We start from the raw sequence: 26,061 nt of genomic DNA, 5'->3' as shown, positions 1-26,061 counted from the left end.
AGCAAAACGGAAGCTTCCGATTGGCCGTTTCCAAGAAGGGAGCCGTGACGACCGTCCGTCGTTGACATATAGAGACGACGCCCGCCTACGTCGTCACACTCGTTCTCATCTTCATCATCGTCTTGCCGCAGGTGAGTTGCGCGGGCGTCTCGGCGGCGTTGCCGCGGCAACACCCACAGGCACGGTGACCACTTCCTGTTTGTCTTGTCGCTTGGCAGCATCATGAGCCCCAAGAATGTCGTCTTCAAGAAGATCTGCAAGGACAAGTCGGTCAGTTCATGCTAATGTGCTAACATCATCACCATCATCATCATCATCATCATCTTCGCGCTGATCGATAACACGGCAAACGCGTCGTCACGGTCACGCGTGCTTGGATGGACGACCAACAGATGAATGAATGGCAGATGCATGATGGAGGGGTTGATGGTGATGATGAATGAATGAATGACTGGCTGGCTGGATGATGTCATCATTCTGGTGTGGTGCTCTTCAGGTGGGCGTGTACATGGGGAGGCGGGACTTTGTGGACCGCGTGGACTCTGTGGATCCAGTAGGTGAGGCCACTTTGCCACTGATGCACCGAGCCGCCTCCACACCTCACAGCACAGACCCCTAGCCACCTCGCCACATAGCTACAATGCCGCCTAGCAAAATGGCCACCTTGCCAGATAGCCCAAGCTACATAGCTACCATACTGCCTAGCCACATGGCCACTAACTGCTTAACTACATAGCCGCCTAGCCACATAGCCGCCTAGCCACATAGCAGCCTAGCCACATAGCTGCCTAGCCGCCTTGCTAGCTTGCTACCTCGCTATTTCAACACTGAGCTGCCGATAAACCTTGCCAACTAGCCACCTATCTAATGAGCTGTCTAGCCGCCGAGCGACTTAGCCGCCTTTCCGCCTATCCAGGCAGCGTCGGCAACGCTAACCCGCCTGTGCGGTCGCCCTCCTAGACGGCGTCATCGCCATCGACCGCGAGGCCCTTCAGGGGAGGAAAGGTGAGCCCGTCGGCCGCACCCGCCGCCCTCCGGTAGTGACCGCGCTGTCTGGCGCCCCCTAGTGTTCGTCACGCTGTCGTGCACCTTCCGCTACGGCCGCGACGACATGGACGTGATGGGCGTGGCCTTCCGCCGCGAGCTCTACCTGTCCACGCGGCAGGTGTACCCGCCCCTGCAGGACCGCGAGCAGGGCGTCCACACGCGCACGCAGGCCAAGCTGCTGCGCAAGCTGGGCGACGACGCGTACCCCTTCTTCTTCGAGGTACGCGCGTTGGCGCCGGCGTTGGCGCCGGCATCGTCTCGAACCGTTGGCGCCAAGCCACACGCGTCCTGTCCTGTCTGCTTTCCTCGCAGTTTCCCCACAACCTGCCGTGTTCGGTGGCCATGCAGCCGGCGCCGCACGACGTCGGCAAGGTGACGCCGCCGCCGGTTCTGACTGTGCGTGTGCGAGTGCAAGTGTGGCGAGTCAAGTTAAGTGTTTTCGAGGCCCGTTTCGGCTTTCCGAGCGGGCTTTAAAGTGACAGTGTGTAATAGATGTCGCTATATCGTGTCATGCAGCCGAAGCGCACGTATTTCAAAGTACGCAAACTACGGCGACACTTTGCGAGCCGACCACCAATTCTCGCCGAGTGAGCCGGAATTAGCCGAAGCAACTCATAAGAGCTGCTAGCGGGAGTTAGTTGGAGCCATAGGCCGGAGTTTCCAACAAGAGCGGCTAGCGGGAGAAGCTAGTAAATAAAAAGAAGTAAAAGCTTGCAAGAGCAAAGCAGAAGGTGTCAAGTGACGGGAGCCCGAAGCAATCAGAAGGTACGAAGCGCTCGACCCATTGGCTCAGACGTCCAATCCAGGCACCGCCAGGGCGAACGACGTTCGGCATCCGTAGCAGGAAAATGGCGGCGAAACATGTCAGCCGCTTGTAAAGTGAGACTACAACCATGTAATATAATTAGTCATTACTACACCTACGATAATACATATATATTAAAAAAAAAAACGTTCATGCTTAACTCTTTGACTGCCAGACGTTTTCAGAAACGGGACGTCGCCAGTGCCAGCCGATTTAAGCATTTTGACTGATCTTTCAAGGTCCACAGAAAATGTTGTGTTTGGACTATGGAAACACACATACTACCAAATGAAAGATTGGACTCTCAGCTTTCATCAGAAAAAAAAGTTTGTTTCTACCTTATTCCGTTCTTCAGTAATCAACAATAGAAAATGGTTACTTTCACCGAAATTCTCTGTTTTGAAACAAAAACGGAGAAAAAGAGCTTTTTGTGAAACGATGTTATTTCATGCACTCTAGTGAATTGTACACTTCTTTTTGTCCATGAATGATGCCACAAACACCTAAATAGTGCTTTACTTCTGTAAAACGCTTTCACCAACAATGAAAAAGTGTTTTTAGTTTGCAAAATACGTTTATTTCCATTCAACAGTGTAACAATTTGACAAAACAATTTGGCAAACTATTTACAAATGTGTGCAACTGTGGTACTACTTACAATTATGTGGATGTTTCAAATACAGTTTTTCTTTTTGTAACGCTCTCCTGCGTGCAAGGAGACGCCGCTGGACTCGCACAACAGATTATAGTTTCACTTTCACTTTGTCCGTTTTGCGTGCAAACGTTACACTTTCTTGACGGGCTTTTTTTCCGGGGAATCAAAAGCAAGTAGCAGACTGTACACACTTCCTCCGATGAATATGCATCGGACTCGGGGCACTCTCCGTCGTCCGATCGAACGTCCGCCTGTGCGTGCTCGGTTGCGCTCCGCGTTAAGACACCGTCATAGCCGCCGCGTCAGCGGTTCCAATTTCGCCGTCAAGCTCGGATTCACCATCATCATCATCGATGATGATCATCGTCGTCATCAATGTGCTCTTTTAGCGTTGGTCGATGCTTTTGGTCTTTGAAAAAAACGGCTCGGGCGTGAGCTGCTCGCAACCGGTCGCCATTTTTCCTTTGTTTTCCATTCTGATCTCCTGCTCGACACTCTAGCTCCGCCTCTACTGACGCCCACCCGATCTTGTCAAAAGACAGTCATCGCTGCCCTCTAGGGGCCAAAAATAGTCCTTAGGCACAACAGACCTAATTGAAACTTTCACCACAGATGCGGAAAGCTTCCCTCCACCCGTTTAAAAAAATAAAAATAATTTAAAAAATTGGATGACGTCTTTTGACGTCATTGGCAGCCCTCCGTAGGTTTTTACTTGACGTCTTTAAACGTCAGTGGCAGTGAAAGAGTTAAATTTGTATTTAAATTAAATGAATTATTAGTTCACCACTAGATGGTGCTAAAAATGACACATTGTCACTTTAAGATGAGGGTTAGGGTTTCAAACTAGGAGTCGCGTTTCCATTTAAGGATTCAAACTATGCGTAGGGTTTAAAATTAGGGTTTCAATCAAGGAATTCAATCTAGGATGACGATTTCATAGAAAGTTTTGGGTTTCAAAGTTGTGTTTCCAAATGGGGTAGGGCTCCAAATTAGGGTTTAACGCTAGGGTTAGGGTTTCATGCTAGAGTTTCAAAGTTGGGTTAGGGTTTTCAAACAGGGGTTCAAGTTTGAATTAGGGTTTAAAAGTAGGCTTAGCTTTTGGAATTAGTGTTTCAAACTAGAGTTAGGGCTACAAATTGAGGTTTCAAACTATTGGGTTAGGGTTTCAAATAAGGGTTCAAAATAGTGTTAAGGCGTAGAGATTTAAACTTGGGTTAGGGTTTAAAACTACGATTAGGATTTCAAATGAAGGCTTACAACTAGGCTTGGGTTCTCAAGTATCCATTTAAGGTTTCAAAACAGGGTCAGGGTTTTGAGTTTGGTGGCTCGTCTGCGTGTGCATGTCCGCCACCACGTGGCATCCCACAACGCCTTGCGTCTCGTCCCCTCAGCAATGCGCGGTGGAGTTTGAGGTGAAAGCATTCAGTGCCGAGAGTCAGGACGGCAAAATCCGCAAACGGTAAGGTCAGCCGGCGCCGATTCTGTCGGGCCCCATCTCACGTGGACTTTGTCCTCCAGGAGCTCGGTCAAGCTGATGATCAGAAAGGTGCAGTACGCCCCCGAGACTGAGGAGGGCGCCCCTGTGGAAATCTCGCGGGACTTCCCCGTGTCGGACAAGCCGCTACACGTGACGGCCCGGCTGGACAAAGAGGTGGGAGGGGGGCGTGGCCCGGTACCAGCAGGCCCGTTGCCACGGCCGCGTTGCACGCTCCGGTTGACTTCCTCCTGCTTTCCATCTGCAGATTTTCTACCACGGCGAGACCATGAGGCTGCACCTCAACGTGGTCAACAACTCCAGCAAGAATGTCAAGAACGTGGTCGTCTCTGGTACCTTCTTCTTGTTTCGTGACGCGCGCCGCTTGCATTGTGCCGTGACATCATAGCACGCCGACATAACGCATTTTTCTTTTCGTTGTTGATCAACTCAGGTTTGAATGGGAGTTCAACTGAGGGGATATAACTACTAATTATGAGAGATAGACCGATATGCTTTTTTCAGGACCGATACCAATAAGATAAGATAAGATCAGATAAGATCCACCAATACCGATTATCGGTAGTCAAGAAGGCCGATAACCGATGTTTGAAGCAGAAAAAAAAGAAAAAGTTGGGGTCAAAATTTTTTGTAATAAAAAACTTGTGAGCTAACCGTTAACGCGCACGCTAACTCCCAAATACCCGCTCATTCGTGAGCTAGCGGTTAGCTCACGGGCTAACTTAGCCTGCACGCTAACTCCCAAACAGCTGTTAATTCTAATTTCTGGCTAATCATTAGCCATTAGCCCACAAGCTAACTTCCAAATGCTAAATGGTTAGCAAATTGTGGTTAGCATTAGTGCGCTTTTTAAAATAATTTAATATTAGCATTAGCACGCTAGGGGTTACCATTTAAGGTTAACAAACACTAACTACGATTTAGTTCACGCTTCACACAAACATCATGACGTGTATGTTACACGTAATCATGCTTTAAAAAAAAAGTCAGCTCAAAAACTTCCTGTCCAATGCGTGTCTGCAAAAAAGGTCCGTGCAGAAATATGGGCGGCGCCACAAACACGATTCCGGCGTACCTTTGAGGCAGACATTTTCAGTTGACCTATTTTTTAAGTATCCAACTTCGTGGTGGTGTCACAGCGTCGTTCCATGCCAAATCATTCCCCACAAAAATCTGAAAATCTTAACCAATCAGATTTAGATTTGAATGAAACTTGGTACACTTGTTGATAGTGATGGAACAACACTACATTTAAAATTTGAGGTCACTGGTTGCAGGGGTTCGGGAGCTACGGCCCACTGGATTCTGGCATTTTTGGGCAAAAAGGGGCGTGGCTTTATTTGAAATCTTCAATTAGCGGAACTACTGGGTCAATCTTCACAAAACTGTACTGTTGGAAAGCAAAAGCAAATGCAACAAATTGGATCCCTTATGATTTTGCCTTTCCAGAGATTCTTCTTTTTTTTTTTTTTTTTTAAGACCCGTCATTTTGAAATTCGCAGTCGACGGCCATTTTGACAAAAAAGTCAGCAAGCGTTGATCGTATCAAACTGGGATTTGAGATGTTGGCTTTCGAGTCAACGAATTACACCAAATTTCACTGAAATTGGAGGTGGTGGGGTTTCAAAATGCTTTTTTTTTTTTCTGGGAGGCAAAATGACCCAAAGCAATATGGACGCTGTCTCAAGGAAACGACAAGGTCGTATTCTGCCCGGCAACCAACACACTGCATTGTGTCCAGCTAACCCACAGCTGCTTACTTGCCACTTGTCGAATGCATCATGCAGTAGCTTTAGTGTCGATGTTGTTGTCCGCAGTGGACCAGGTGGCCACGGTGGTGCTGTACTCCAACGACAGCTACGTCAAATGCGTCGCCATCGAAGAAGGGTGAGAAGCCGGCGTGCTGACATGAGCAGGCCAAGTTTGTTTTTCAAACCGAGGCGAGGCTTTCCAAACCAGGGTTAACATTTCAAACTGGGGTTCAACTTTCAAATCAGGGTTTTGAGAATTAGGTTTTCAAAATAGGCTTTCAAACGAGGTTTTCAAACCAGTGGCAGGGCTTCAAACTTGGATTGGAGTTTTAAGGTAGGCTTCCAAAGTGGGGTTTTGAACTCCTGTTAAGGTTTCACGGTAGGGTTTTAATTGGTAGTTTTTAAAGTAAGGTTTGAAGCTAAGGTTAGGGTTCTAAACTCCCGTTAGTGTTTCAAGGTGCGGTTTTAAATAAGTTAGGCTTTTCATTTTTTTTTAAAGTAAGGTTTGTTGCTATGTTTAGGCTTTCAAACTCCTGCACGTAGGGTTTTAAACTAGGATTAGGGTTTGGAAGTAGGGTTTCAATTCAGGGTTTGAAAGTAGGGTTTTAAAGTATGGGTTAAATCTAGGGTTAGGGTTTCAAACTGAGATCGGATTTCAAATGAAGGCTTAGAACTAGTTTAGCCTTTGAGCAAGTTTGTCGTTCAGGGAAACGGTGTCTGCGGGCAAGACGCTCCAAAAAGACATCCTGCTGCTCCCCCTGCTGGCCAACAACCGGGAGAGGCGGGGCATCGCCCTGGACGGGAAACTCAAGCACGAAGACACCAACTTGGCGTCATCCAGCACGTGAGCGAGAGACGACAAATCGCATTGAGCTTCTGATGCTAATGCTAATGCTAATGCTAATGTTCCAGCATCAAGCCGGGCGTCCTGAAGGAGGTTCTCGGCCTCATGGTGTCCTACAGGGTGACGGTCAAGCTCATCATCGGAGGGTGATTAACTCACAAAACTCACAAAACTCAAAAGACACGAGCAAGAGCGCTACTTTGTTTTGTTTTCCGCAAAGTGGAAATCTTTAAAGGTCTCATTTTTCACCTTAATTCTTCTCTCCTTTCTACAATGTGGCAGCCTGATGAGCTCAAGGTGCGTATACACGCTTGCTGACACACCCGACTCTGGACCAACAATGCTGCTTGAAGCCAATGGCAGCCATCTTGCATTGCCATTTTTAAGTTTTGTCTCAGTTTTAGTCCAGTTTCAATGATGCTCGTTAGTTTTTATCATAGTTCGTCGACCTCATGCCCTTTTTTTAGTCGACTATAAATCTAGCATTTTACTCTTTGTTTTAGTCCAAGAAAAGCTCATTTTGTTCATCTATGTTTAGTCAGCAGCGCCGTCCGTGGCTGACTGCTTAGCTCACTATAGAATTGACTTTTTTTTTTTAACCTTTCACGGTCGGTCTGTCCCACGTTTGTGCATGTTGCACTCGCTGACTGCCGATTTAAAAGGGGACGTGTCACATGACAGTGTCACGTGACACTGTCATGTGACACTGTCACAGTGGCAGATTGGCAGAGACAAGATTTGACAAACACATTTTCCTCTCGTTTTTAGTCATGAACTAAAACGTCCGTAGATTTGAGTCCAGTTTTTATGAAGTGAAGTACATCTTCGTCTCGTCTCTTTTGTCCACCAAAAGGCCGACTGATTTAATCCCAGTTAATGATGGTTTTAGTCCAGTCTAGCCTAGTTTTCGTCGACAGAATCGTTTTTGTTTCGTTTTCGTTGTCCAAATGAACACTCGTTCAGCCTGCCAGACAAAATCCGATTTTGAGCCCGTCCCGACTGAAAGCGGATGTCTCTTTTGTAGTCTGAACAGTCACAAAGCACATGAAATCGCATTTTTGCAGGCCCGATTGAAACCGCATTCGGGAGGTCGTTTCGTATCCGATTTGGACAGGAAGCGTCTCAGTCGGAACAACCACAAACACACAGATCGGGTTTGACTGTCCGTCACGTCAGTATCGCTTCGGTTCCACCTGCCCGGTTCCTCGCGGTCAAACACCCGGATGGCTCCGCTAGCCCTTCAGTTTTTCACATGCGCAAGCAAAAACAGCAAATTACTGCCCAGTCATAGCCAGAGACATAATGTATGGTCGTTAAAATAAAAAAAAGTGCGTAATACGCTTGTGAGGAAACGACAGCACAATTATATGACGTCAGACACTCCAGGCGCCAGGCCGTGCCGCTGTTAGACGCCGTTGCTACCTTGTCGGGCCGAGGTGGACGAGCCCTCCCCTCTTTGGTGGAGGTTGCCAGATCCACCACAGCAGCATCGACTGAAACTCAAACAGAATTTGCTTCTCCTACTGGCCGCTGAATCAGTGGAGGCTGGCGTTTGTGGATCTCACTCGGCTTCATCTATCCTTGCTTCCTTCCTTTAGTCTTTCTTCTGGTTTCTTGAGGTCTCCCTAATTTGTTGGAATTTAGATTCTGGTTTTGTAACTTTGTGGGTGGCAGGTGGTGTCTGGTTGGTGCTGGATTTCACTTGGTTTCATCTTTCTTTCCTTTGATCCTTCCTCTGGTCTCCTGACAACTTCAAGACTCTCTCAAAGAGCCTCTTTGTATACGGTTAAGGTGAAGGGTCTGGGATTTATGACACACACAGGCAAAAAAAAGAAAAAAAAGAGAGCGATGATGATGACATGTTGACTCGGGAAGGCTGCCGAATGAATAATGCTGAGCTCTCTCTCTTTCTCTCTCTCTCTCCCCCAAAAAAGACTTTGTTGCTACAGCAACCTGTCAGATGGGTCAATAATGTGGCTCAGTCTGAACAGGGCCAGATCGGATTTGGACACTTGCTAAAAACAGTGTGGACCGTCTGCCCTAAAAATCCAATTTGAAGAGGATTGTGATTGGAATCAGATATGCCTGCAGTCTGAACGCAGCCAAGAACGATTGGTCTGCATTATGTTGTCAGAAGCATCAACACTGAAATGAAGGCAAAGACCGGCAGGAAAAAAAAAGGGAAGTTCCTTCTTTGAGAGGCTCTCATGATTCCACGCAGGGATCCAAGTGTCAAACACGCACTTTGCAGAAGTTGTCAGTAACAGTGGCAACGTAAAACGGCTGCCGTTTGGCTTCAGGCCGCAAGGGTGCAATTGTGAGTCCGTCCATATATAAATCCGCGCTATGGACGCATCAGCTTACAGACAACACCCGCCTAGCATGCTAAGCTAGCGAGGCTAACCGCTGTTGTCGTCCACCAACAGCATATTTTCACCCGCGTAGACGTATGAAGTCTGTTGTCGCCTGCCGGACATTTTGCGGCTCCACAGCGTCGGCGGCAGACAAGCGATTAGCGCTTGGCGGACTTCAAGCTATAAACGTTGACGTGGTGTCGTGAAGTCCACTCGTCGGCTAATCGTTCTGACAAGTCTGACTGACAGCCGCCATGTAGCATTTAGCATCGATGAGGTGTTGTGTGTTTGTTTTCAAAGTTGTTTGTGTGACAGTGAAGTGTCCTTGGAGCTTCCCTTCAAACTGATGCACCCTAAACCTGACACAGGTGAGGATCACGCTCCTCATCTTCTTGAAGACGTCAACAAACATTCCACAAATCTCATTAACTCTTCTTTTCGTCTTCTTGTTCTTGCCACAAGTCAAGGAAAGGTGACTCGTTTTTGTGTATGTTTTTGTGTGCGTGTGTTTTTTGCTTTGTCAATTAAATTCCAAATCAATACTTGCGACATTTATGCTAACACATAGTTCAGAGTTTGTGTTCAATGCAACGTGTAGTTTGTCATTTGTGTAAACATGCTAAAGCTAATGAGCAATTTGATGTTGGTGCTAATGCTAACGGGGAAGTTCATGTTTTCTTTTGATGACAACAGGCAGCTTGACATCAGTGCTAATGTGCTAAAGCAAATCAACTGGGCTACTAACATGCTATTAGATGCTTGTACTAGCATACAGGTTGACATTGGTGCTAACATGCTAATGGCCAAGATTGCTACTTTTAGTAGTAGGCTAAAAGAAAGAAAGGTTTTATGCCAACATGTTGATGCTAATACGCCGTTTCACCTTGGTGCAAAAGTGCTAATGCCAAATAGTGTCAGGGTTTGTGCTAAAGGCCACAAGGGGCAATAATTAGCTTGATGCTCATGCTAATATGCTAATGCTAGAAACTAGTTTAGCATTTGTGTCAACATGTTATTTCCAGTAAGTCATTTGCCGTTGTTGCTCAAGTGCTTATTGAGTATGCCGGGTTGTGTGTTAAGCGAAATGGAGGAGGAGCTTGTGTTCCAGGAGTTTAAGCGATCGTACCTTCGAGGCATGATCGGCGACGACGACGACGAGGAAGGGAATGTGTCGGGCGGCGACGACATGGCACCCAAAGAAAACTAAAAAAGGCTGCTTGGAGTTTTGTGTTGAGTTAGCCACAGTAGCTGCTAATTAGCATGTGCAACAATAATAAAAAAAAAACAATTTGTTGTCATTCTCACGCTCAAGCATTATAATTATTGACATGCCGCTAGCATGTAAACTGTGATGATAGCTGAAGTCAGCTGAATTTTGCATTTGTAAGTCACGTTTGATATGCCCAATAAAGAACTTAGACACATGACAGTGTCGGATTGAAGACTGTTCTTCGACTTGAATGATTACATCATCAAGGCAGCTAGAAGCGGTTCTGCATCACCCTGTGGCTGGAGGTGGAATCGCTGGTTCCTTTAGTTGGCAGTTGCCTGCCACCGGCCCTCGAGAACCGGAGACATGCGTGTTTGAGATGTTTCCCTCTTTCAACACGCCTGATTCAAATGATCAGGATCATTATCAGGCTCTTGCAGAGCTTGTGTGTCGGAGGAGGGAAACATCTCAAACATGCGGGTCTCGAGGACCGGAGTCTGACACCTGTGCTTTAGTTGTTTCAATGAAAAAAGTGAACAACAAATGTTTGTGCTAACCTGAAGGGTTAACGAGTTGAGAATGAGTGAAGGATTCTGTCATCATTCCTTACTCTTCAATCACTAGATCATGATTTTATTTTTTTTATAGTGGACTTAGACATTTCTGTAAAATGTCCATTAAATAACCCATTGCAGTGATTCAGCAGAAAAGAAGGAGTAAGCAAAGGAAACATACCTTTTAGTCCCCTTGCTGGTCTCAACGATACCAGAACGTCCAGGTGGCCCCTTCTCCCCCAGGCTTCCATTCCAGCAAGATAGCAGAAAGAAAGAAAGACATGAGGAGAAATGAGATCCACTCATGTCTCTGGACAGGATCAGAGGACAGTCTTACCCTAGCCGTAGATGAACCCCAGATGCCCTTCGTACCAGGTCACTCTTCTTCCGGGACTTCCTGATTGACCTAATAAAAGGTTGACATGTTTTGGACTTTTCCAAACAGTCACATATCAAACAAACCTTGGCAACCCGGCTCTCCGCACTCTCCTTTAGGCCCCGCGGAGCCTTCACACTGCAAGCACGAACACCAAACTGGAGTCTGCCGGGCGAGTGGCGACTTCAACAATCATCATCACAAATGGTCTTAACATGGTGGGAAGGTGTTGACCTCCCGCTAGTCGCTAGCATGCTGTCTGACCCTTGCAGCCCTTTGACCCCGTGGGCACATGCTGGTCCTGTGGTGGTCATCTCCAAGGGAACAATGAGGAAGAGGTGCTTTTTCCACTTTTCATTTGTGGACTAGATCCCGCCTCCTTTCTCTGGGTTGGCCCAGTTGACGGCCAGCGGCCCCCAAAATATGGAGGTTCTCCGAGCTCCCCGGCACAACTCCTTGGTGGGCCCACAGTAGACATCTTCAGAGGGGGAACGCGGGAGACCCGGGGAAGTCTTCCATTCGTGGCCCAACTCGGACCTCCTTCCTCTGGGATCGGGGGCGGCGTCCTCCATCGCTCGTCTTGTGACTGACACGTGATCTTTGCTGGGCACGAAGATGATGAAGACAAAAAGATGAAGATGAGAAGATGATGAAATGAACAGTGGTCCAAAAAATAAATACTCAAGTAAGAAGTCAAGTCCACTCTTTGTACTTGATTGCGGGGGCGGGGATGGGGGGGGGGGGGGGGTGGTGCTACTGTGTGGACATTGTGGGGCCGCAGACTGTGGACTCGCAGTAAACATCGCTAGTCACTCATTTACGCCACACAAACACGCAGACGCACCACGACGACGTCCCAAGACATCAAAAAGCCATCGGAAAAAAAACAGCCAACGCCAACAAGTAAGACGTGCGCCTCCGCCTTCGCCGCCTTTGCGTCGTCGTCATCGTCTTTGTCTCGGTTGCGCTTGAATTTGAGAAGTCTGGTTTTGGCCTTGGGTTCAGTTGCCGGCTTGAAAGTCCACCACAAGTAGATTTGCTTTCAACGTGGATCCCAACTTGAGTTGGATTCAAAGTCGTTTGGGGTTGAAAGTGGGTTTAGGTTTCAAAGTGAATCGGAGCTTGATTTTGGATTGAAAGTGGATCAGAAGCACTTGAGTTATTTATTGTCGGATCACAAATGGCGCTGTTACAGCTGTAGGTGTGCTCTGTGAATGAAATCGAGTTGGTTTGGGGTCGAAGGAGAGAAGAAGTTTGGGCTGAAAGTTCATGGACGTTCCCGCCATTCCATAATGTGGACTTGTTTACGATGATGATGAATGACCTGCAATGAGCTGAACGTGTTGAAGTTTGCTTGAATCGGTCAACATTTGTGCAAACTGGATGTGAATAAGTCATGTCGATATTTAGAGTTTGGGAATTTTGATATTTGTGTGAATTTCTGGAATGGAAATCACATATGAGATGACTTGGATGACGTCAACATGTCGACGTTGGTCAAGTCATGTGGAGGGAGGAGTGAAAAATGGACAACATGTATTAATATAGGAATGAAATTAGGAATTCTTGGTATTGTACAACATTTTGTCATGTTGAAAATCCTTCCAGGGTGAATTCAATGATTTTCAAATGTGATCCGCGTCAATTAGTTTCATTGAATAGGTTTGAGAATGAACAATGAATATTTTTTGCAGGCAAGTGAAAATGCAGAATTTTGATTTTCGTTGATTTTCATTCCCAAGTTGAATTAAATGAGCAGAATGATTTCAGTTTTAAATGGAAAGAATGCATATTTGTGCAACGTGCCAACGGGAATGATCAACAATGGCATGCATGAAATCGATTCCATCTAGCTATCCGTCCATTTACTACCGCTTGTCCGGGGTCGGGTCGTGGGGGCAGCAGCTGCAGGAGGGAAGCCCACACTTCCTTTTCCCCAGCCACTTCAACCAGCTATAGGAAATATATTATCATGAATATTTGGGTGAAAAATGGTGAATTTGGGGAAAATGGAACATTTGGAATGAGACAAATACTATTCATCATGACGTGAATTTTTGGAATGCGTTGAAATTGAAATGTTGTGAATTGGCTGAATTAAGTGGAAGGAGAAGCGCGAAGCGCGTCAAAAAGTGAAAGGAATAATAGCAATTTGTGTCATCTGTTGATCACCTGCGGCGTCCGGGCAGCCATGTTTGTAGTCCGAGCACTGAGCACCTGATGTGATCGACCGCAGGTTTTGAGGAACATGCGCCGGCCGGCCGTCTGCGTGTGCCTGACGCTCGCCGCGTGGGCGGCGTCCGCGCTCAGCCTATCAGGTGAGTCCCCCGGCGGGCGAGCGGAGGGGAGCAGCCCACGGCAGGTGAAGCAGCGTGCGGTTGTGCTGCGCTTCCTCAGTGTTCTCGAGGCCGCCGGAGGCTCACATGCTGCTGCGCTCGCGCCGCGCAAACTCCTTCCTGGAGGAGCTCAAGCCGCCGTCCATGGAGCGAGAGTGCGTGGAGGAGACGTGCGAGTTCGAGGAGGCGCGAGAGATCTTCAAGGTTCGGGAGGCCACGGTAAGACCACGCCTCCAAAGGAAGGCCAGAACACTTATTTCAAAACATTAAAAATTGGTTGTCTTTTTTTTTTGTCCATTAAAAATGCACAAATGTTTCTCAAAGTTTTCTTTTTCTTTCCCAGCTGGAGTTCTGGACGGTGTACCGAGGTGAGACAAGAGGGACGGCCGCCGACGCAAAGCATTGCGAGAAAGGGGCCGACCGGTCGCTTTGTGTGAATTTCAGACGGCAACCAGTGCGAATCCAACCGCTGCGTCCACGGGAGGTGCGTGGACATGCTGCAGGATTACGTGTGCAGCTGCCACCAGGGGTACGAGGGCAAGTTCTGCCAACACGGTCAGTCCACATTCTTTGTTGACACCATTTGGAAAGCGCCGCACCTGCAAATACATCTTTTTTAGAGGGTGGGCTATGGGGGGCCACAACACTGACAATAACATTTGGTGATTTGTCATTGTGGAAAAAAGCTGCATTGACACTGAAAAAGGTCGTATTGAAAAAAATATATATATTTCTTTAAACTTTTTTTTTTGTATTATGTCTTTTTCAATGCCAATTTGCACATTTTTTTCTTTTACACTCGTTTTTTTTCCCGAATGTCAGGTTTTCAGTTTCAACTTAATGGCAGTGTTCTAAAATGAAGGGGAGGGGGCGGAGTTGGGGCGGGGCTTTGAGCGCGAGAACGCCTCTGTGGGCCGAATTCCGTTCTGGCAGATCAACAGGAACTCCTGAACCGCGTGCAAGTCTACATATGAAACCACCATCTTTGAAATGACTTTATGCATCATGTCACGCTAATTTAGCAAACATGCTAAGTGGTTTACCACTGAAACATTAACACAGGAGGGATTCTCTCTCTCCATCAATGTTTCTATAGTAAACCACTTAGCACGTTAGCACGTTTGCTAATTAGCATGACGTGATGCATAAAGTCATTTCAAAGATGGTGTTTTTTTGGAATATTACCCCCTACTCTGAAAAAAAATGATACGTGGCTTTAATTCACAGTCAGATAGAAACAAAGTTGTGTTGATTTTCTGTTGACGCAAACTAAATGTGGGATGCTGATTCCAAAATGGCTGCCACTGATGAACTGTAGCCAGAAGAAGTGATTGTGATTGGACGACACCATCGGAATGACTTTTGTGTTTGTGCGTGCCGCTCCGCAATAGTTCAATGCCAGCAAAATCGAGTAGCAATGATTCGTGATGGCGGAATTCTTAACCTTGGAATCGCACGCAGACTAATGAACATTCAATTAGCTTTGATGTTGATGTTCGATGAAACAATCACATTTCTTTCATATTTTGGAAGTAAACGGGGACACGATGGCTCAAAAACGTGACGTAGTTGAAAAAAAAACACACAATCCGTTTTGGATTCCACACACAAAATGTAGTTCAAAAGAGCCTTCGGGCCTAACTTAACAAAAAGCATGATTATTATCAGGAATATTTATCCTTTTGAAATTGTTCACTATTTGTTTTTTAATTTGTCACTTTATAAAGTGGCAAATTTACAAGTATTTTTCTCACAAATTTGCCACTTTCTAAAACTGCAAATTTACGTTTTTTTTCTCACAAATTTGCCACTTTATAAAGTGGCAAATTTGTGAGCTTTTATATATATATATATATATATATATATATATATATATATATATATGTAAATGTACGTGGCCCTAATACAGTGTGGTACATGCATGATGATTCAGTTGTGTCATCTAAATTCTGGCAATATTTGATGATGGTATTTTGGGAGCAAAATCTAGCAGGGAATAAATGAAAAAGTGTCACTCTGACGACGTCACCATTTTCATACTTAATCGACTTGTTTTCAGAGAATCGGATCCCGTCGCCATTTGCACTAGTCACGCTGCCTCACCCAATAAGTCAAGCAATTCTCAGCGGCGTGTTGCTTTGAGCAGCAAAAGTGCTCCCGGCGCTCGGTTGCTCGCCGTTTCTAACGACGGCGCTTCTCGGCAGTTCAATCGGCGACCAACTGCAGCGTGAACAACGGCGACTGCGACCACGAGTGCACGGAGAGTGGGGACGGCCTGCGGCGGTGGTGCGGCTGCGTGGGCGGCTACAAACTGCACGACGACGCCAAGAAGTGCGTGGCCAAAGGTGAGGAAGCGGCGCCGGCAACAGACGCGGGCTCCACCCACCGCCGTCCCGTCACGTGTGCTCAGGGCCGTCGTCGTGCGGGCAGCTGCTGATTGGACGCTCGTCGTACAGCAAGCCCATGGACGGCCTCATGCCCTGGATGGTGGGCGGCGAGGTGGGCAAGAAGGGCGAGAGTCCTTGGCAGGTGAGCGACCGGCGCCGACCAGCGCCACACTCGCACCTTGACTTTGACGTTTTGTCAGCGCTCGCTGATACGATACGGCTACATGCTAATAGCTAGTAAGTTAGCGGTGGGATTAGCATTATTGTTGGAACGTTACAGCCGTTGGATTCAAGTTACATTCCAAACTATAATGTACTCCCCCCCCCCCCCCCCCCGTGAATGCACCTCCTGTCTGTCCCGTGTGTTTGCGCATGTCGTACTCGCCAGCTGCAGATTTGAAAGGGGTCAGTGACAGCGTCAGTGACAGATGAGACCAAATCGCCAAAATGGTTTTCCTCTGGTTTAGCTTCATGAACTAAAATGTCCTTAGATTTGAGTCCAGTTGTTCTGAAGTGAGGTCCGAATGGCGACTCGTACCTCAGGCCAGCCGCGTCCTCCGCTTTGGAAAGTCATGCCGTTGTCCCGCCAGGTCCTGCTGCTGAACGCCAAAGGTCGTTTCCACTGCGGCGGCGTGCTGATTGACGAGAACTGGGTCCTGACGGCCGCGCACTGTCTGGAAAACAACCTGCACTTCAGAGTCAGACTGGGTGAGTTCACGAGCGCCGCCTCCGTGCTCGGCGCTCCTTTTTCTACTCAAAAGTGCAGGAAATTACGAATTCTTCCTCTCTTCCGAATGACGATTATGTATGTAAAAAAACAAACCAACAAAAAATAACTTTGCTTTTGAATCTTTTGATTTTAATTGCAATATTTTTGTTGCTGGTTTATATGTTCAATAAACAAGCAAAGGTCTTACAAATGCAATAATGCCATCTAGTGGCAGATAATGGCCTCAACACAAATCAACCTCACACTGTTTTTTTTTACTGTACAATATGTCTTTATAATTGTAACTTTATCTTATGAATTATTATGGAATGACTGTATCAATAACTAAAATATGCAGTTACAAAAAAGTTACAAAAACAAATGATTGTGAAAATATTTTCATAACTAATTCAACAATTGTGCATATAAACTAAAACATATTCGGAATTGTCCTAAAGTGCAGGTCTTCCATGAATGTAAGACAGTGAATTAAAAAAACAACACCTATCCTTTAAAATCCTATTTTCTCAAGAATTTATGGGAAAAAATAGATATTTAAATGACAATTCACGGTTTTATGAATCGATCATGGGCTCGAAAAGTAAAAATGAATTCGATACCGATGATTTGTTTAGTTTTTTTAACTCAGCCCTCTTTTCAATGCTGCTGTCAGAGAAGGAGACGATCGGAAACTGAAACTGTCCCCACGCAGGTGACTACGAGCGTTACCGGCACGAGGGCACGGAGGTGATGCTGAAAGTCAGCAAGGCCGTCCCGCACCCGGCCTACCACAGCTCCACGGTGGACAACGACATCGCCCTCCTGCGCCTGGAGAGCCCGGCGCCCTTCTCCGACTACATCCTGCCGGCGTGCCTGCCGGGCCGCGGGCTGGCCGAGCGGGTCCTGCACCGCAACGGGACCCAGACGGTGGTGACGGGCTGGGGCAAGGAAAGCCAGGAAAGCCAGAGCTTCAAATCGGTGCTCAACGTGATCCGGGTGCCGCTGGTCAGCCGGGACGTGTGCGCCCCCCACATGTCGCACAACGTCTCCGACAACATGCTGTGCGCCGGCGTCCTGGGCCAGAGCATGGACGCCTGCGAGGGCGACAGCGGCGGCCCCATGGTCACGCTGCACGCCGGCACCTGGTTCCTGGCGGGCCTGGTGTCGTGGGGCGAGGGCTGCGGCCGCCGGGACAAGCTGGGCATCTACACCAAAGTCTCCAACTACAACCAGTGGATCGACGGCGTGCGCCGGGACTGGGACAAAAGCGAGCAGCAGCCCCAAGCCTGATGCCAACCTTAATAAACTCATTTACCGAAAATGTGTGCCCGTCTTTTTATTCACTTTCAACAAGTCGCTGAGAAGTTGCACGTCTCTCAAAAAGGCTGCTTCAAACCAAAATGGCCGACTTTCAAAAAGAGTTCAGCCGTTGCCCATTGAGGCTTTTTTGCCGCATCCTGAAATGATAGGCGCGTTACACGTCAATCGGTCAAACTGTTGTCAGGGGCTGATTTTTCCTCACGTTCCAACCGGCAAAAATGAGTGCAAAATGGCTGCTTCAAACCAATATGGCTGACTTCCTGTTGAATTTGGGACCTGGGTCATTGAGACTTTTGTGCGTTCTGTTCTAATAGACATATCCACACATTTTCACCTCAATTGGGGTGTCAGGAAGTGTTTTCTGCTAACTCGTCAGGGGATGCGACTGAGTGCAAAATGGCTGCTATAACCCAAAATGGCCGACTATCAAATATATTTCAGTCCTGGGTCCTTGAGACTTTTTGGGAGCGTCCTGAAATTATAGGCACGTTACACGTCAAGGACTGATTTTTCCTAACGTTCCAAGCGGCTTGAGTAAGTGCAAAATGGCTGCTTCACACCAAAATGGCCGACTTTCAAATATGTTTCAGCCCTGGGTGCTTGAGATGGCCGACTTCCTGTTGAATTTGGGTCTGTTGAGGAGTAGGCCTTTTCCTCCGCGTGTTCGTTTTCTTTCGGGTAGTGAGAATGTCGGTTATCCGAATGCAGGCTGGAGATCGATGAACAGTTGCTTCGAAGCTTTTATTTCTAAAGAATATTCCAGGCACAAGTGAGTTCCAGACAATGGCTGCAGCCTCTCACAAGTGCCAAGATTAGTTACTTACAACATTCTTATACTATCTTGAAGGGCGGTACCACAAAGCCCCCAGCAAACAGCCCACCCGGAGTTCACCGGACATGAGAAAAGACTTTAAAGACATCAATACTAACACATTGACTTCAAGCACAGACAATGGCCCGTTGTTGCGGAAATGGAGGAGGCCCCCCAGCCACGACGGCACCTGGCAGAAATCGCGACAACACTCACAACGGCACATCCGCAGATAAAAGCTCTACTGAGGAAAGAAGGAAATTTTCATAGACCCTCTTCAGGTCCCGGGTCCTTGAGACTTTCTCATGCTTCCTGATCTTACTGGCATGTTTCACGTCAATCCGTGCAACTGGTGTCAGTGGCTGATGTTTGCTCACATTCCAAGGGGCGGGCTTGAAAATGGCTGCTTCAAACCAAAATGGCCGACTGTCAAATCATGTTCAGCCGTGCATTTTTGTGCGTCCCTGTTGCAACAGCCCAGGGTTCAGCGAGCTTTACTTTCCCGGGTCTGGCCGCACACCCTCTGCTGATCAGACGTGCCCCAAAAATGGGACCTCTTTTTGACTTGTTTCCACACTTTTTGTGCGTGATGCGAGCAACGGCGGTTTCCCGGAGCTCGTGTAGCACCGCATGAAGCCTGCTGTCGCGTTCCTCGTGGTTTTTGGCCCACACAAGAACATGATCCATGTGACAGACCACACCTTGTAGCCCGTCGAGAATCACGGCCATCCGACGTTGAAAATGTTCAGGTGCCGAGGCCATCCCAAAAGCTGACCTGTTGAAGTGAAAAGGTCCGAACGGCGTTCTAAATGTTGTGTACTTTGCCGACTTGGGGGACAATGGGATTTGCCAGAATCCTGGATTTGCTGAGAACCCGCTCGTGATCCAAGTGTGTGATCCACAGAAGGTAAGCTGTAATTCTCTCTGCAGAGGAGTGAGATCCACGCAAATCCGTTCTTTGACGCAGCCGGTGTCATTTGAACAAGCGGATCAAATGGAAACGAATCGGCTGCGCCGGCGGAGACGCGACGCACGCGGGGTGACTGTGACTACATTTCATTTTTACAAAACTAACTAACTTTATAGCAAAAAAAGTCCTTCATTTTAGTCTTTGGTAATTCATTTAATGCTCGAGCGTTTGGGGATGATTTTAAATATATTCATTTTGATATGAACATTTGAAAGTGTGTGACATGCACAGAAGTGACATCATCTCGCAGCAGCCAATAGAAAAGTACCTTGAAATGACGTCGCTCCCACGCTGTTTTTTAAATATTGCGCACTAGTAATACACTTTTTTTTAAAACAAAAACTAATACTGAAAGTAACTTAAACTAAGCATTTATTAACTCTTTGACTGCCAAAAACGTTAAATAACGTTTAGTAAAATCCTACGGAGGAGTGCCAAAGACGTTAAAAGACGTTTGTTTCAAAACAGAGGTGAAACTAACCATTTTCTATTGTTGATTACTCAAAAACGGAATAAGGTAGAAACCAACTTTTTTTTCTGATGAAAGATGAGAGTCCAATCTTTCATTTGGTAGTACGTGTGTTTCCATAGTCCAAACACATAATTTTCTATGGACCTTGAAAGATCAGTCAAAATGCTTAAAATCGGCTGGCACTGGGGACATCCCGTTTCTGAAAACGTCTGGCAGTCAAAGAGTTAAATAACTAAAACTAATAAAACATAACAGAACCACCAAAGCTAATTAAAAGGAATAAAATTTTAAAAACAAAACTCAAAACGAAATCAAAATGGAAATTACAATGGAAATTGCAAAACTATAATAACTCTGGTTTTAATTTAGCTCCAAGTGGTTGAGAAACCGTTGTTGATGAGCAGAACCCGTCCAGCTCCAAAACCCCATCAGCTCACCGGACGGTGTTTTGTTTCGTGGCCGCTGCCGAGTTTGCGTGCGACGCTTGTGAACGTCGCCTCCTCCTCAGCTCGTCTTCGTATCGCTGCAGCTGCGTCAGGAAGCCCGGATTGGGGGCGATGACGGGCCGGGCCGCCTTCACTTTCTGTCCACGACAAACAAACGATTCACTTGATAAAGGCGCGCCCTCGCGACTTCCTCCTCACGTCACGGCCAAAACTCAAACGATATCCGACTCGGACTCCATCTACATTATTGAATCTGTTTACCAAACCTGCTTTCGATTCCGGCTCATTTGGACCAAATCTTGACAAAGACTTGTTCAAATTCAAGGCCTGCAATGGTCCCAAAATGGCTGCCAATCAGCCTGTAGGACAGCTGCTTGTGATTGTGGCTCCTTTGGGTGAACTCCGTGGTTGGATTGGTCGAAGTTCAAGCCCTGCAATTCACCACTGAGGCCAACTTCAAATCAAAATGGCCGACTTGGACTGAGTTATTTTCCGGTGTTTTCCAAAGTCCATGTTGATTGGTACAAAAAGGCTCATTTGTCCAAGTGTTCGAACCGTGAGGATGGCGGACACTTTGGTGGCAGGAAAACATATTTGCATGTGCGGAAACATTTCTTCTGGCCACATATGAAAAGAGATGTTTTTGCTTTGGTCAAAACCTCATGTCTTGTCATGTCTGTCAGTTGACAGGGAAGCCGAAGCAGACTGAAGTTCAAAATCTGGCAGTGAGTATTTACTAACCAAAGCAGGCGTTATCCGGCTGCGTATCCGCTGCGAAAATCTGTGGTGAAAGCGCTCACTCAATTGGTCTGTGCATTTGCTATTCCCAAAATTGTCCAAAGTGATCCGGGCTCCAATTTGACATCCCAAATGTTTGGGCAGGTCCTGAAAATGTTGGGAATAAAAGCATAACAAGTCCTCCGCTGATCATGCGCAAAGCCAAGGTGTGCTGGAGCGTTTTTCCTCAAACCTTGAAATCTTTTCTTGGAAAGGGACTGGGACGGTGACGAGGGTCTTCCCTGGTTGATGTTGGCTGCGAGAGAAGCAGTCCAGGAAAGCACAGGATTGAGTCCCACCCAGTTGCTTTTTGGGCCCACTGCGCGTAGTCCACTGTCTGTCCTCAAGGAGGATTGGGGAGAGAATATTGATTTTGCTCGCGGGTTCCGCCATCGCTCGCTGGTCGCCGGTGCCTTGGCGAAGGAAAAACGACACGTGGCCTAGCACAAAATGGAAAAACGGTTTGACCGGCGCTCGGCACGTCATGAGTTCAGTCCAGGAGATGGAGTTCAAGTGAGTCCTAATAAGTGCTAGCTCTGGGTCTGTGCGGCCGGCGCTGGCCGTGAGCTTCGTGTTGGAGGCTTCGGAGCAAGAAGGGCTTCCTGAGCTCGATGGTCGTCTGAAGAACTCACAATCGCTTTGTCGTTTACATCAAGTTCTGTTACGTCTGCCCGAGTCCAAGCGTCGCCAGTTATCAGAACTAATGAACGGAGGATGTTTATTTGGCAGTCTATTTAGATGACTTGGCGGTTTATAGTGACACACGGCAATCACCTCCGCAGCGGGTCCGAGGACTTTTTGAGAGGCTTGCGTTGGCGCGACTTACAATAAATTTGGCTAAGTGTGAATTTGCGATGGCGAAGGTGACATATCTTGGCCGTGTCGTAGGACAGGGTTGTGTCGCTCCGGTTGAGGCAAAAGTTCTTGCAGTCTCGCCGTTTCCTAGGCCAACCACTAAGAAGGAACTGCAGCGATTTCTGGGGTTGGTGGGTTACGACAGGAGTTTGTGCAAGAATTTCTCGTCCGTTGTTTTCCCATTAACGGAGTTGCTAAAAGCCAAAGCAAAATGGTTGCGGTCTTCCGCATGCCAACGGGCGTTGGACAATGTCAAGCAGATGCTCTCCTCTTCTCCCCTGAAAATCTGTCATGGCTTATGAGCCGGGTTATGACATTATTTATTTATTATAATTATTATTATATTATGAACTCATTAAAAATTAAATTACTAATACAATTAATGAATACTAATTTTGAACAAAGGCAAGTGAGTCAGTAGAGAAGCCCCGCCCCCGCGTCACCTTAAGTGCGTCCGCCAGCGCCACCCGCTGGTGCTTCATGAGGTACGCGACGCAGACGGCGGCCGAGCGGCTTCGCCCGTTCTTGCAGTAGACCAGGCTGCGGCCGCCATTTTGGGCCTCGGCGTGGATGGCGTCGGCGCAGGTGTCGAAGTGACGGTAGAGGTCGTCGTCGGGGCGGTCGCTCACGGCGATTCGCGTGACGGCGACGGCGGCGACGGCGGGAAAAGGCTGCCGCCGCGTCACGTTGATGCAGAGCGTCACCGCCCCCCGCTGGAGCAGCTCGGGACTGCAGGCCGAGCGGGAGTTGCTGATGGCGAGCGAGCTGGTCACCTCGCACAGAGGCTGCATGGCCTTCCTCCTCCTCCTCCTCCTCCTCCTCCTCCTCACTGTCAACGAACCAACGGATCTGCGAACTACAACAAGTTGTGTTTCCCTTTCAATGAAATCAACAACATGGCTGGTCAACATGCTAACGTGCTTTCATTTTCTGCCGTCTTTCTTCATTTCATCCACGCAAACATTACAATGGACTGTTTTGTTTTTATTTCCTTATCACTTTTGCTTTGTTTTTCATTCTGTTCAATCGCACTCGCAAACGTTTGAACGCACTCGTCAAAAATGTTGACTCCATTTTGGCACTTCCTCGTTTTGCAATGAAGGAAAAAAAATAACAGTACAGTATGTTTTTTGGTTCTTTGATTCAAACCCTTTGTTATTGGTTTAGGATAGTGGATCTTTTGAAAACATTGATTTTTAAAGGTATTAATTGTACATGAAAAACAAAAACGAAGTTAGTCAAATTATTTCTGGACAAAATATGAACTTTTTACTGCTGAAAATGGCTCAATGAGTCAAGTAAGTATCCCTTTAATTGTCTGTCAAAAAAGGGAGATAAAAATGGGTAAAGGGTTTGGAAAATGGATGGATGGGGTTGACCCGGAATGCTGAACATTCCAAAACCAACACAATAAACATGATAGCTTGCGTGACAGCTTATCAACCATTTTCATGGCACATCCAATGAAATGAACCATTTTGAAAGTCGATGTGAATGTTGGTCCAGTTTGACCCAGTAGCCAACACGCTCAATGTTTCAAAAGCATTCAGCGACACATTTTTACAGCTGCAACTGTCGTCATATACATGTCGTCATTTATGTTGAAATTAACCTTTTTTTACTGTCTGTTGGTGGCGAGTTTAATAGTAAAAAGATAACATTTGTTCTTGAACTTGTAAGTGGGTCATTTTGACCCGCAACATAACAAGAGGGTCCAAATAATATTTTGGTCATAGATGTGGTTGGTAAGTGTACGCTCCTATGTGGGCCCCGAGTAGCACTGATGGAAAACGGTGGCCCGCTCTCACCTGCTGCTGCAAATGTGAATGCTCGTTTGTCCGAGTGTGGCCTGCAATTGGACCGGACGGCAAGAGGCGGGGCTTCATTCAGCACACCTGCGACCACAATGAGGGCAGTTTGGCTTGAGCCACACGCGCTTCGTCTCACCTTCGCTCAGTGGAGTCCAGCCGAACCCTGGCAGGATTTTCACTTTCTATTTCTGGATCTGGATTTGCAGTACAGCAACTGGTGAAATCACGCACACGCACACGCACACACAACACTGCTGTTTGCTTTGCTTTTTGGAAGTATTCTTGCTAGCTTGACAATATTTGGATTGCTCTGGTCTTGTTCTACTCACTCATGCCCTATTCTGGTTAGTAGCAAGTGTTCCCAACTCGCCTCAGCAACAACATAAGTTGAAATGGCGCTGTGCACTGCATGCTCAGTTATTTATACCCGACGCGCCCTCTAGTGGTAAAAAGTTCTTACAACAGCAAAGAGAAGACGAGATGACTGTACTGCACTTCCAGTAGCTGAAAAGTGGATACTAATTGGAATATTACAAATGTAATAATAAATACAAAGCGTAAGGTTATCAACACCTACTAGCATTAATGTACTTGTGTTTCGATATGACATTGGATTTGTCCTTCAAATATTTTAGACATCACTTTCCAATCGGTACCAGGTCCTCAAATTGAAAATATTTTTGTGCTAGTGGACACCTCTGATGGCGTACAGTAAGAGAAATGAAGTCCATGTCCTGGGCAGTGCCGTTGAGAAGCGGCTGGAGACCACCAGCTCGCCCGCATACATATTAGGATTCACCCCAAAATCCCACACCCGGTGTCACGGGCTAATAGAGAGGTCATCAACATGGGAATGAAAAAAAATTGGAGGGAGAACACCATCTTGTCGGACCCCATGACCCAAAATGGCGCGGACACACACTGAACCCATTTGACACGCGTCGACTGCTTGGCACAGCAGCCGACATCCATGATTTCAACGCTACTCTTGCCTCCTCATACTTATTGCAGCCAGGCCTCATGTGTAGCCCTTTTATTTTTCTGCTCAAAATAAGGTCTACTACTATCATGTAGAGCACTCACAACACGACTATATAAAGAGAAAGAGATTTCTTCCAGTTATTACAATTAACATTGAAGGGAGTAACTCTTTACTTGACAGCAATAATTACGGAGATCCACATATCCGTAATTGACTAGTAGATATGAGTGGATATGTGGAATGACGAATCCCATACACATGGATGGCAAAAGTGACGTCATTGTCCCATGCCAAATGGCGTTTCAGATATCTGGTCAAACATTTTGCTCGGGCAGAATTTCATCCCAGATATGTCCATGTTTCGTCTAGTCACAATGACCTTCGCGATATCTGGATACGTGATCGTCAGAAAGGGCAAAAAGGCGAGCTCAAAGATGGCTTTGAAATGTTCAGGGAAGACTCGCCATACTCGGGGCCGCCATCTTGTGGCCGCATCGGAGACCTTTCAAGAGGAGGATGAGAAAGCCCGAGGAGAAACAAAACTGTTTGCAAAGTGTAAAGCCATTTGGAGAAATGTTGGGGGGGGGGGCTGTGGCGTTATTAAGACTAATAATTACACGTTGTTGCAATGTAAGAAGAAACTGACAGACGTGACAAAGTCAACACACTCACCTGGCCTCCTTCGGGGGTGTTTGTCACGTGATTGGCCGGGTCGCACGTGTCCACCGCACTGCTGGCCTGTGGGTCCTAAAGGCCGTTCAGTACACGTGACAACAAACCACTAACACAACTTGTACTTGAGCGTGCAGGTGCGAAGGAACCAAGTTCTGGTTGTATTTGAAGGGAATTTTCTGTGGAATAACTTTCTTACTCCTTACTTTTGAAACAGAAATCATTTCTACTCCTGACATTTAAATATGTGCTTGTGACTTTTAAAAGTGCCTAAATAAGGTGAGCAATTACATTTATTTCACCACTTCTAATTTAATGCTTTTTAATGCAGTTTTCAATGCAACTTAAAACTAGGAGTGTGAAACGTTGAGTCATAGATTTGTGTTGTTGTCATTATATGCCACTAGATGGCATTATTGTTT

The 26,061-nt window shown here is 46.8% G+C and overlaps 3 protein-coding genes and 1 long non-coding RNA gene across 8 annotated transcripts; 2 read left to right on the top strand and 2 right to left on the bottom strand.

Moving 5' to 3' along the window:
* The first annotated feature begins 39 nt into the window (after positions 1 to 39).
* saga (S-antigen; retina and pineal gland (arrestin) a) lies at positions 40 to 10,393 on the top strand. Of its 2 annotated transcripts, none has more exons than XM_077555986.1 (16): positions 40 to 131; positions 219 to 270; positions 497 to 557; positions 961 to 1,005; positions 1,068 to 1,267; positions 1,360 to 1,419; positions 3,899 to 3,966; positions 4,026 to 4,158; positions 4,250 to 4,334; positions 5,820 to 5,889; positions 6,460 to 6,597; positions 6,666 to 6,743; positions 6,880 to 6,894; positions 9,252 to 9,319; positions 9,414 to 9,423; positions 10,032 to 10,393. In XM_077555986.1, the coding sequence occupies exons 2-16, from the start codon at positions 223 to 225 to the stop codon at positions 10,156 to 10,158; spliced, it is 1,206 nt and encodes a 401-aa protein (XP_077412112.1). In that variant the 5' UTR covers positions 40 to 131; positions 219 to 222; the 3' UTR covers positions 10,159 to 10,393. The 2 variants fall into 2 exon arrangements, with proteins under 2 accessions (XP_077412112.1, XP_077412113.1); XM_077555987.1 differs by having other exon boundaries at positions 95 to 131; positions 917 to 1,005.
* A 372-nt stretch (positions 10,394 to 10,765) lies between these two features.
* LOC144042908 (uncharacterized) lies at positions 10,766 to 16,489 on the bottom strand. The gene is made up of 3 exons (XR_013291009.1): positions 16,353 to 16,489; positions 11,053 to 14,026; positions 10,766 to 10,959 (listed from the first exon to the last, which is right to left on the bottom strand). It is a non-coding gene; the product is annotated as an uncharacterized LOC144042908 (long non-coding RNA).
* Positions 11,863 to 17,844, top strand: proca (protein C (inactivator of coagulation factors Va and VIIIa), a). Its single transcript, XM_077555985.1, has 9 exons — positions 11,863 to 11,994; positions 13,328 to 13,409; positions 13,489 to 13,646; positions 13,771 to 13,795; positions 13,872 to 13,982; positions 15,632 to 15,772; positions 15,838 to 15,956; positions 16,405 to 16,522; positions 17,236 to 17,844. Exons 2-9 carry the CDS (start codon positions 13,340 to 13,342, stop codon positions 17,811 to 17,813), a joined length of 1,320 nt encoding a protein of 439 aa, XP_077412111.1. The 5' UTR covers positions 11,863 to 11,994; positions 13,328 to 13,339; the 3' UTR covers positions 17,814 to 17,844.
* A 1,865-nt stretch (positions 17,845 to 19,709) lies between these two features.
* Positions 19,710 to 24,356, bottom strand: dusp28 (dual specificity phosphatase 28). 4 transcript variants are annotated; one of them, XM_077558306.1, is made up of 4 exons: positions 24,315 to 24,351; positions 24,122 to 24,199; positions 22,618 to 23,030; positions 19,710 to 20,679 (listed from the first exon to the last, which is right to left on the bottom strand). In XM_077558306.1, the coding sequence occupies exons 3-4, from the start codon at positions 22,963 to 22,965 to the stop codon at positions 20,530 to 20,532; spliced, it is 498 nt and encodes a 165-aa protein (XP_077414432.1). In that variant the 5' UTR covers positions 22,966 to 23,030; positions 24,122 to 24,199; positions 24,315 to 24,351; the 3' UTR covers positions 19,710 to 20,529. The 4 variants fall into 4 exon arrangements, with proteins under 4 accessions (XP_077414432.1, XP_077414433.1, XP_077414431.1 ...); XM_077558307.1 differs by having other exon boundaries at positions 23,983 to 24,199; positions 24,315 to 24,349; XM_077558305.1 differs by having other exon boundaries at positions 24,122 to 24,356.
* Between the last annotated feature and the right edge of the window lie 1,705 nt (positions 24,357 to 26,061).

The sequence above is a fragment of the Vanacampus margaritifer genome, chromosome 2 (assembly GCF_051991255.1).
Source record: "Vanacampus margaritifer isolate UIUO_Vmar chromosome 2, RoL_Vmar_1.0, whole genome shotgun sequence".
In the NCBI taxonomy this organism is placed as follows: domain Eukaryota; kingdom Metazoa; phylum Chordata; class Actinopteri; order Syngnathiformes; family Syngnathidae; genus Vanacampus; species Vanacampus margaritifer.
The sequence above is the reverse complement of the archived record's forward strand: the minus strand, read 5'-3'. Positions and strand labels throughout refer to the sequence as shown.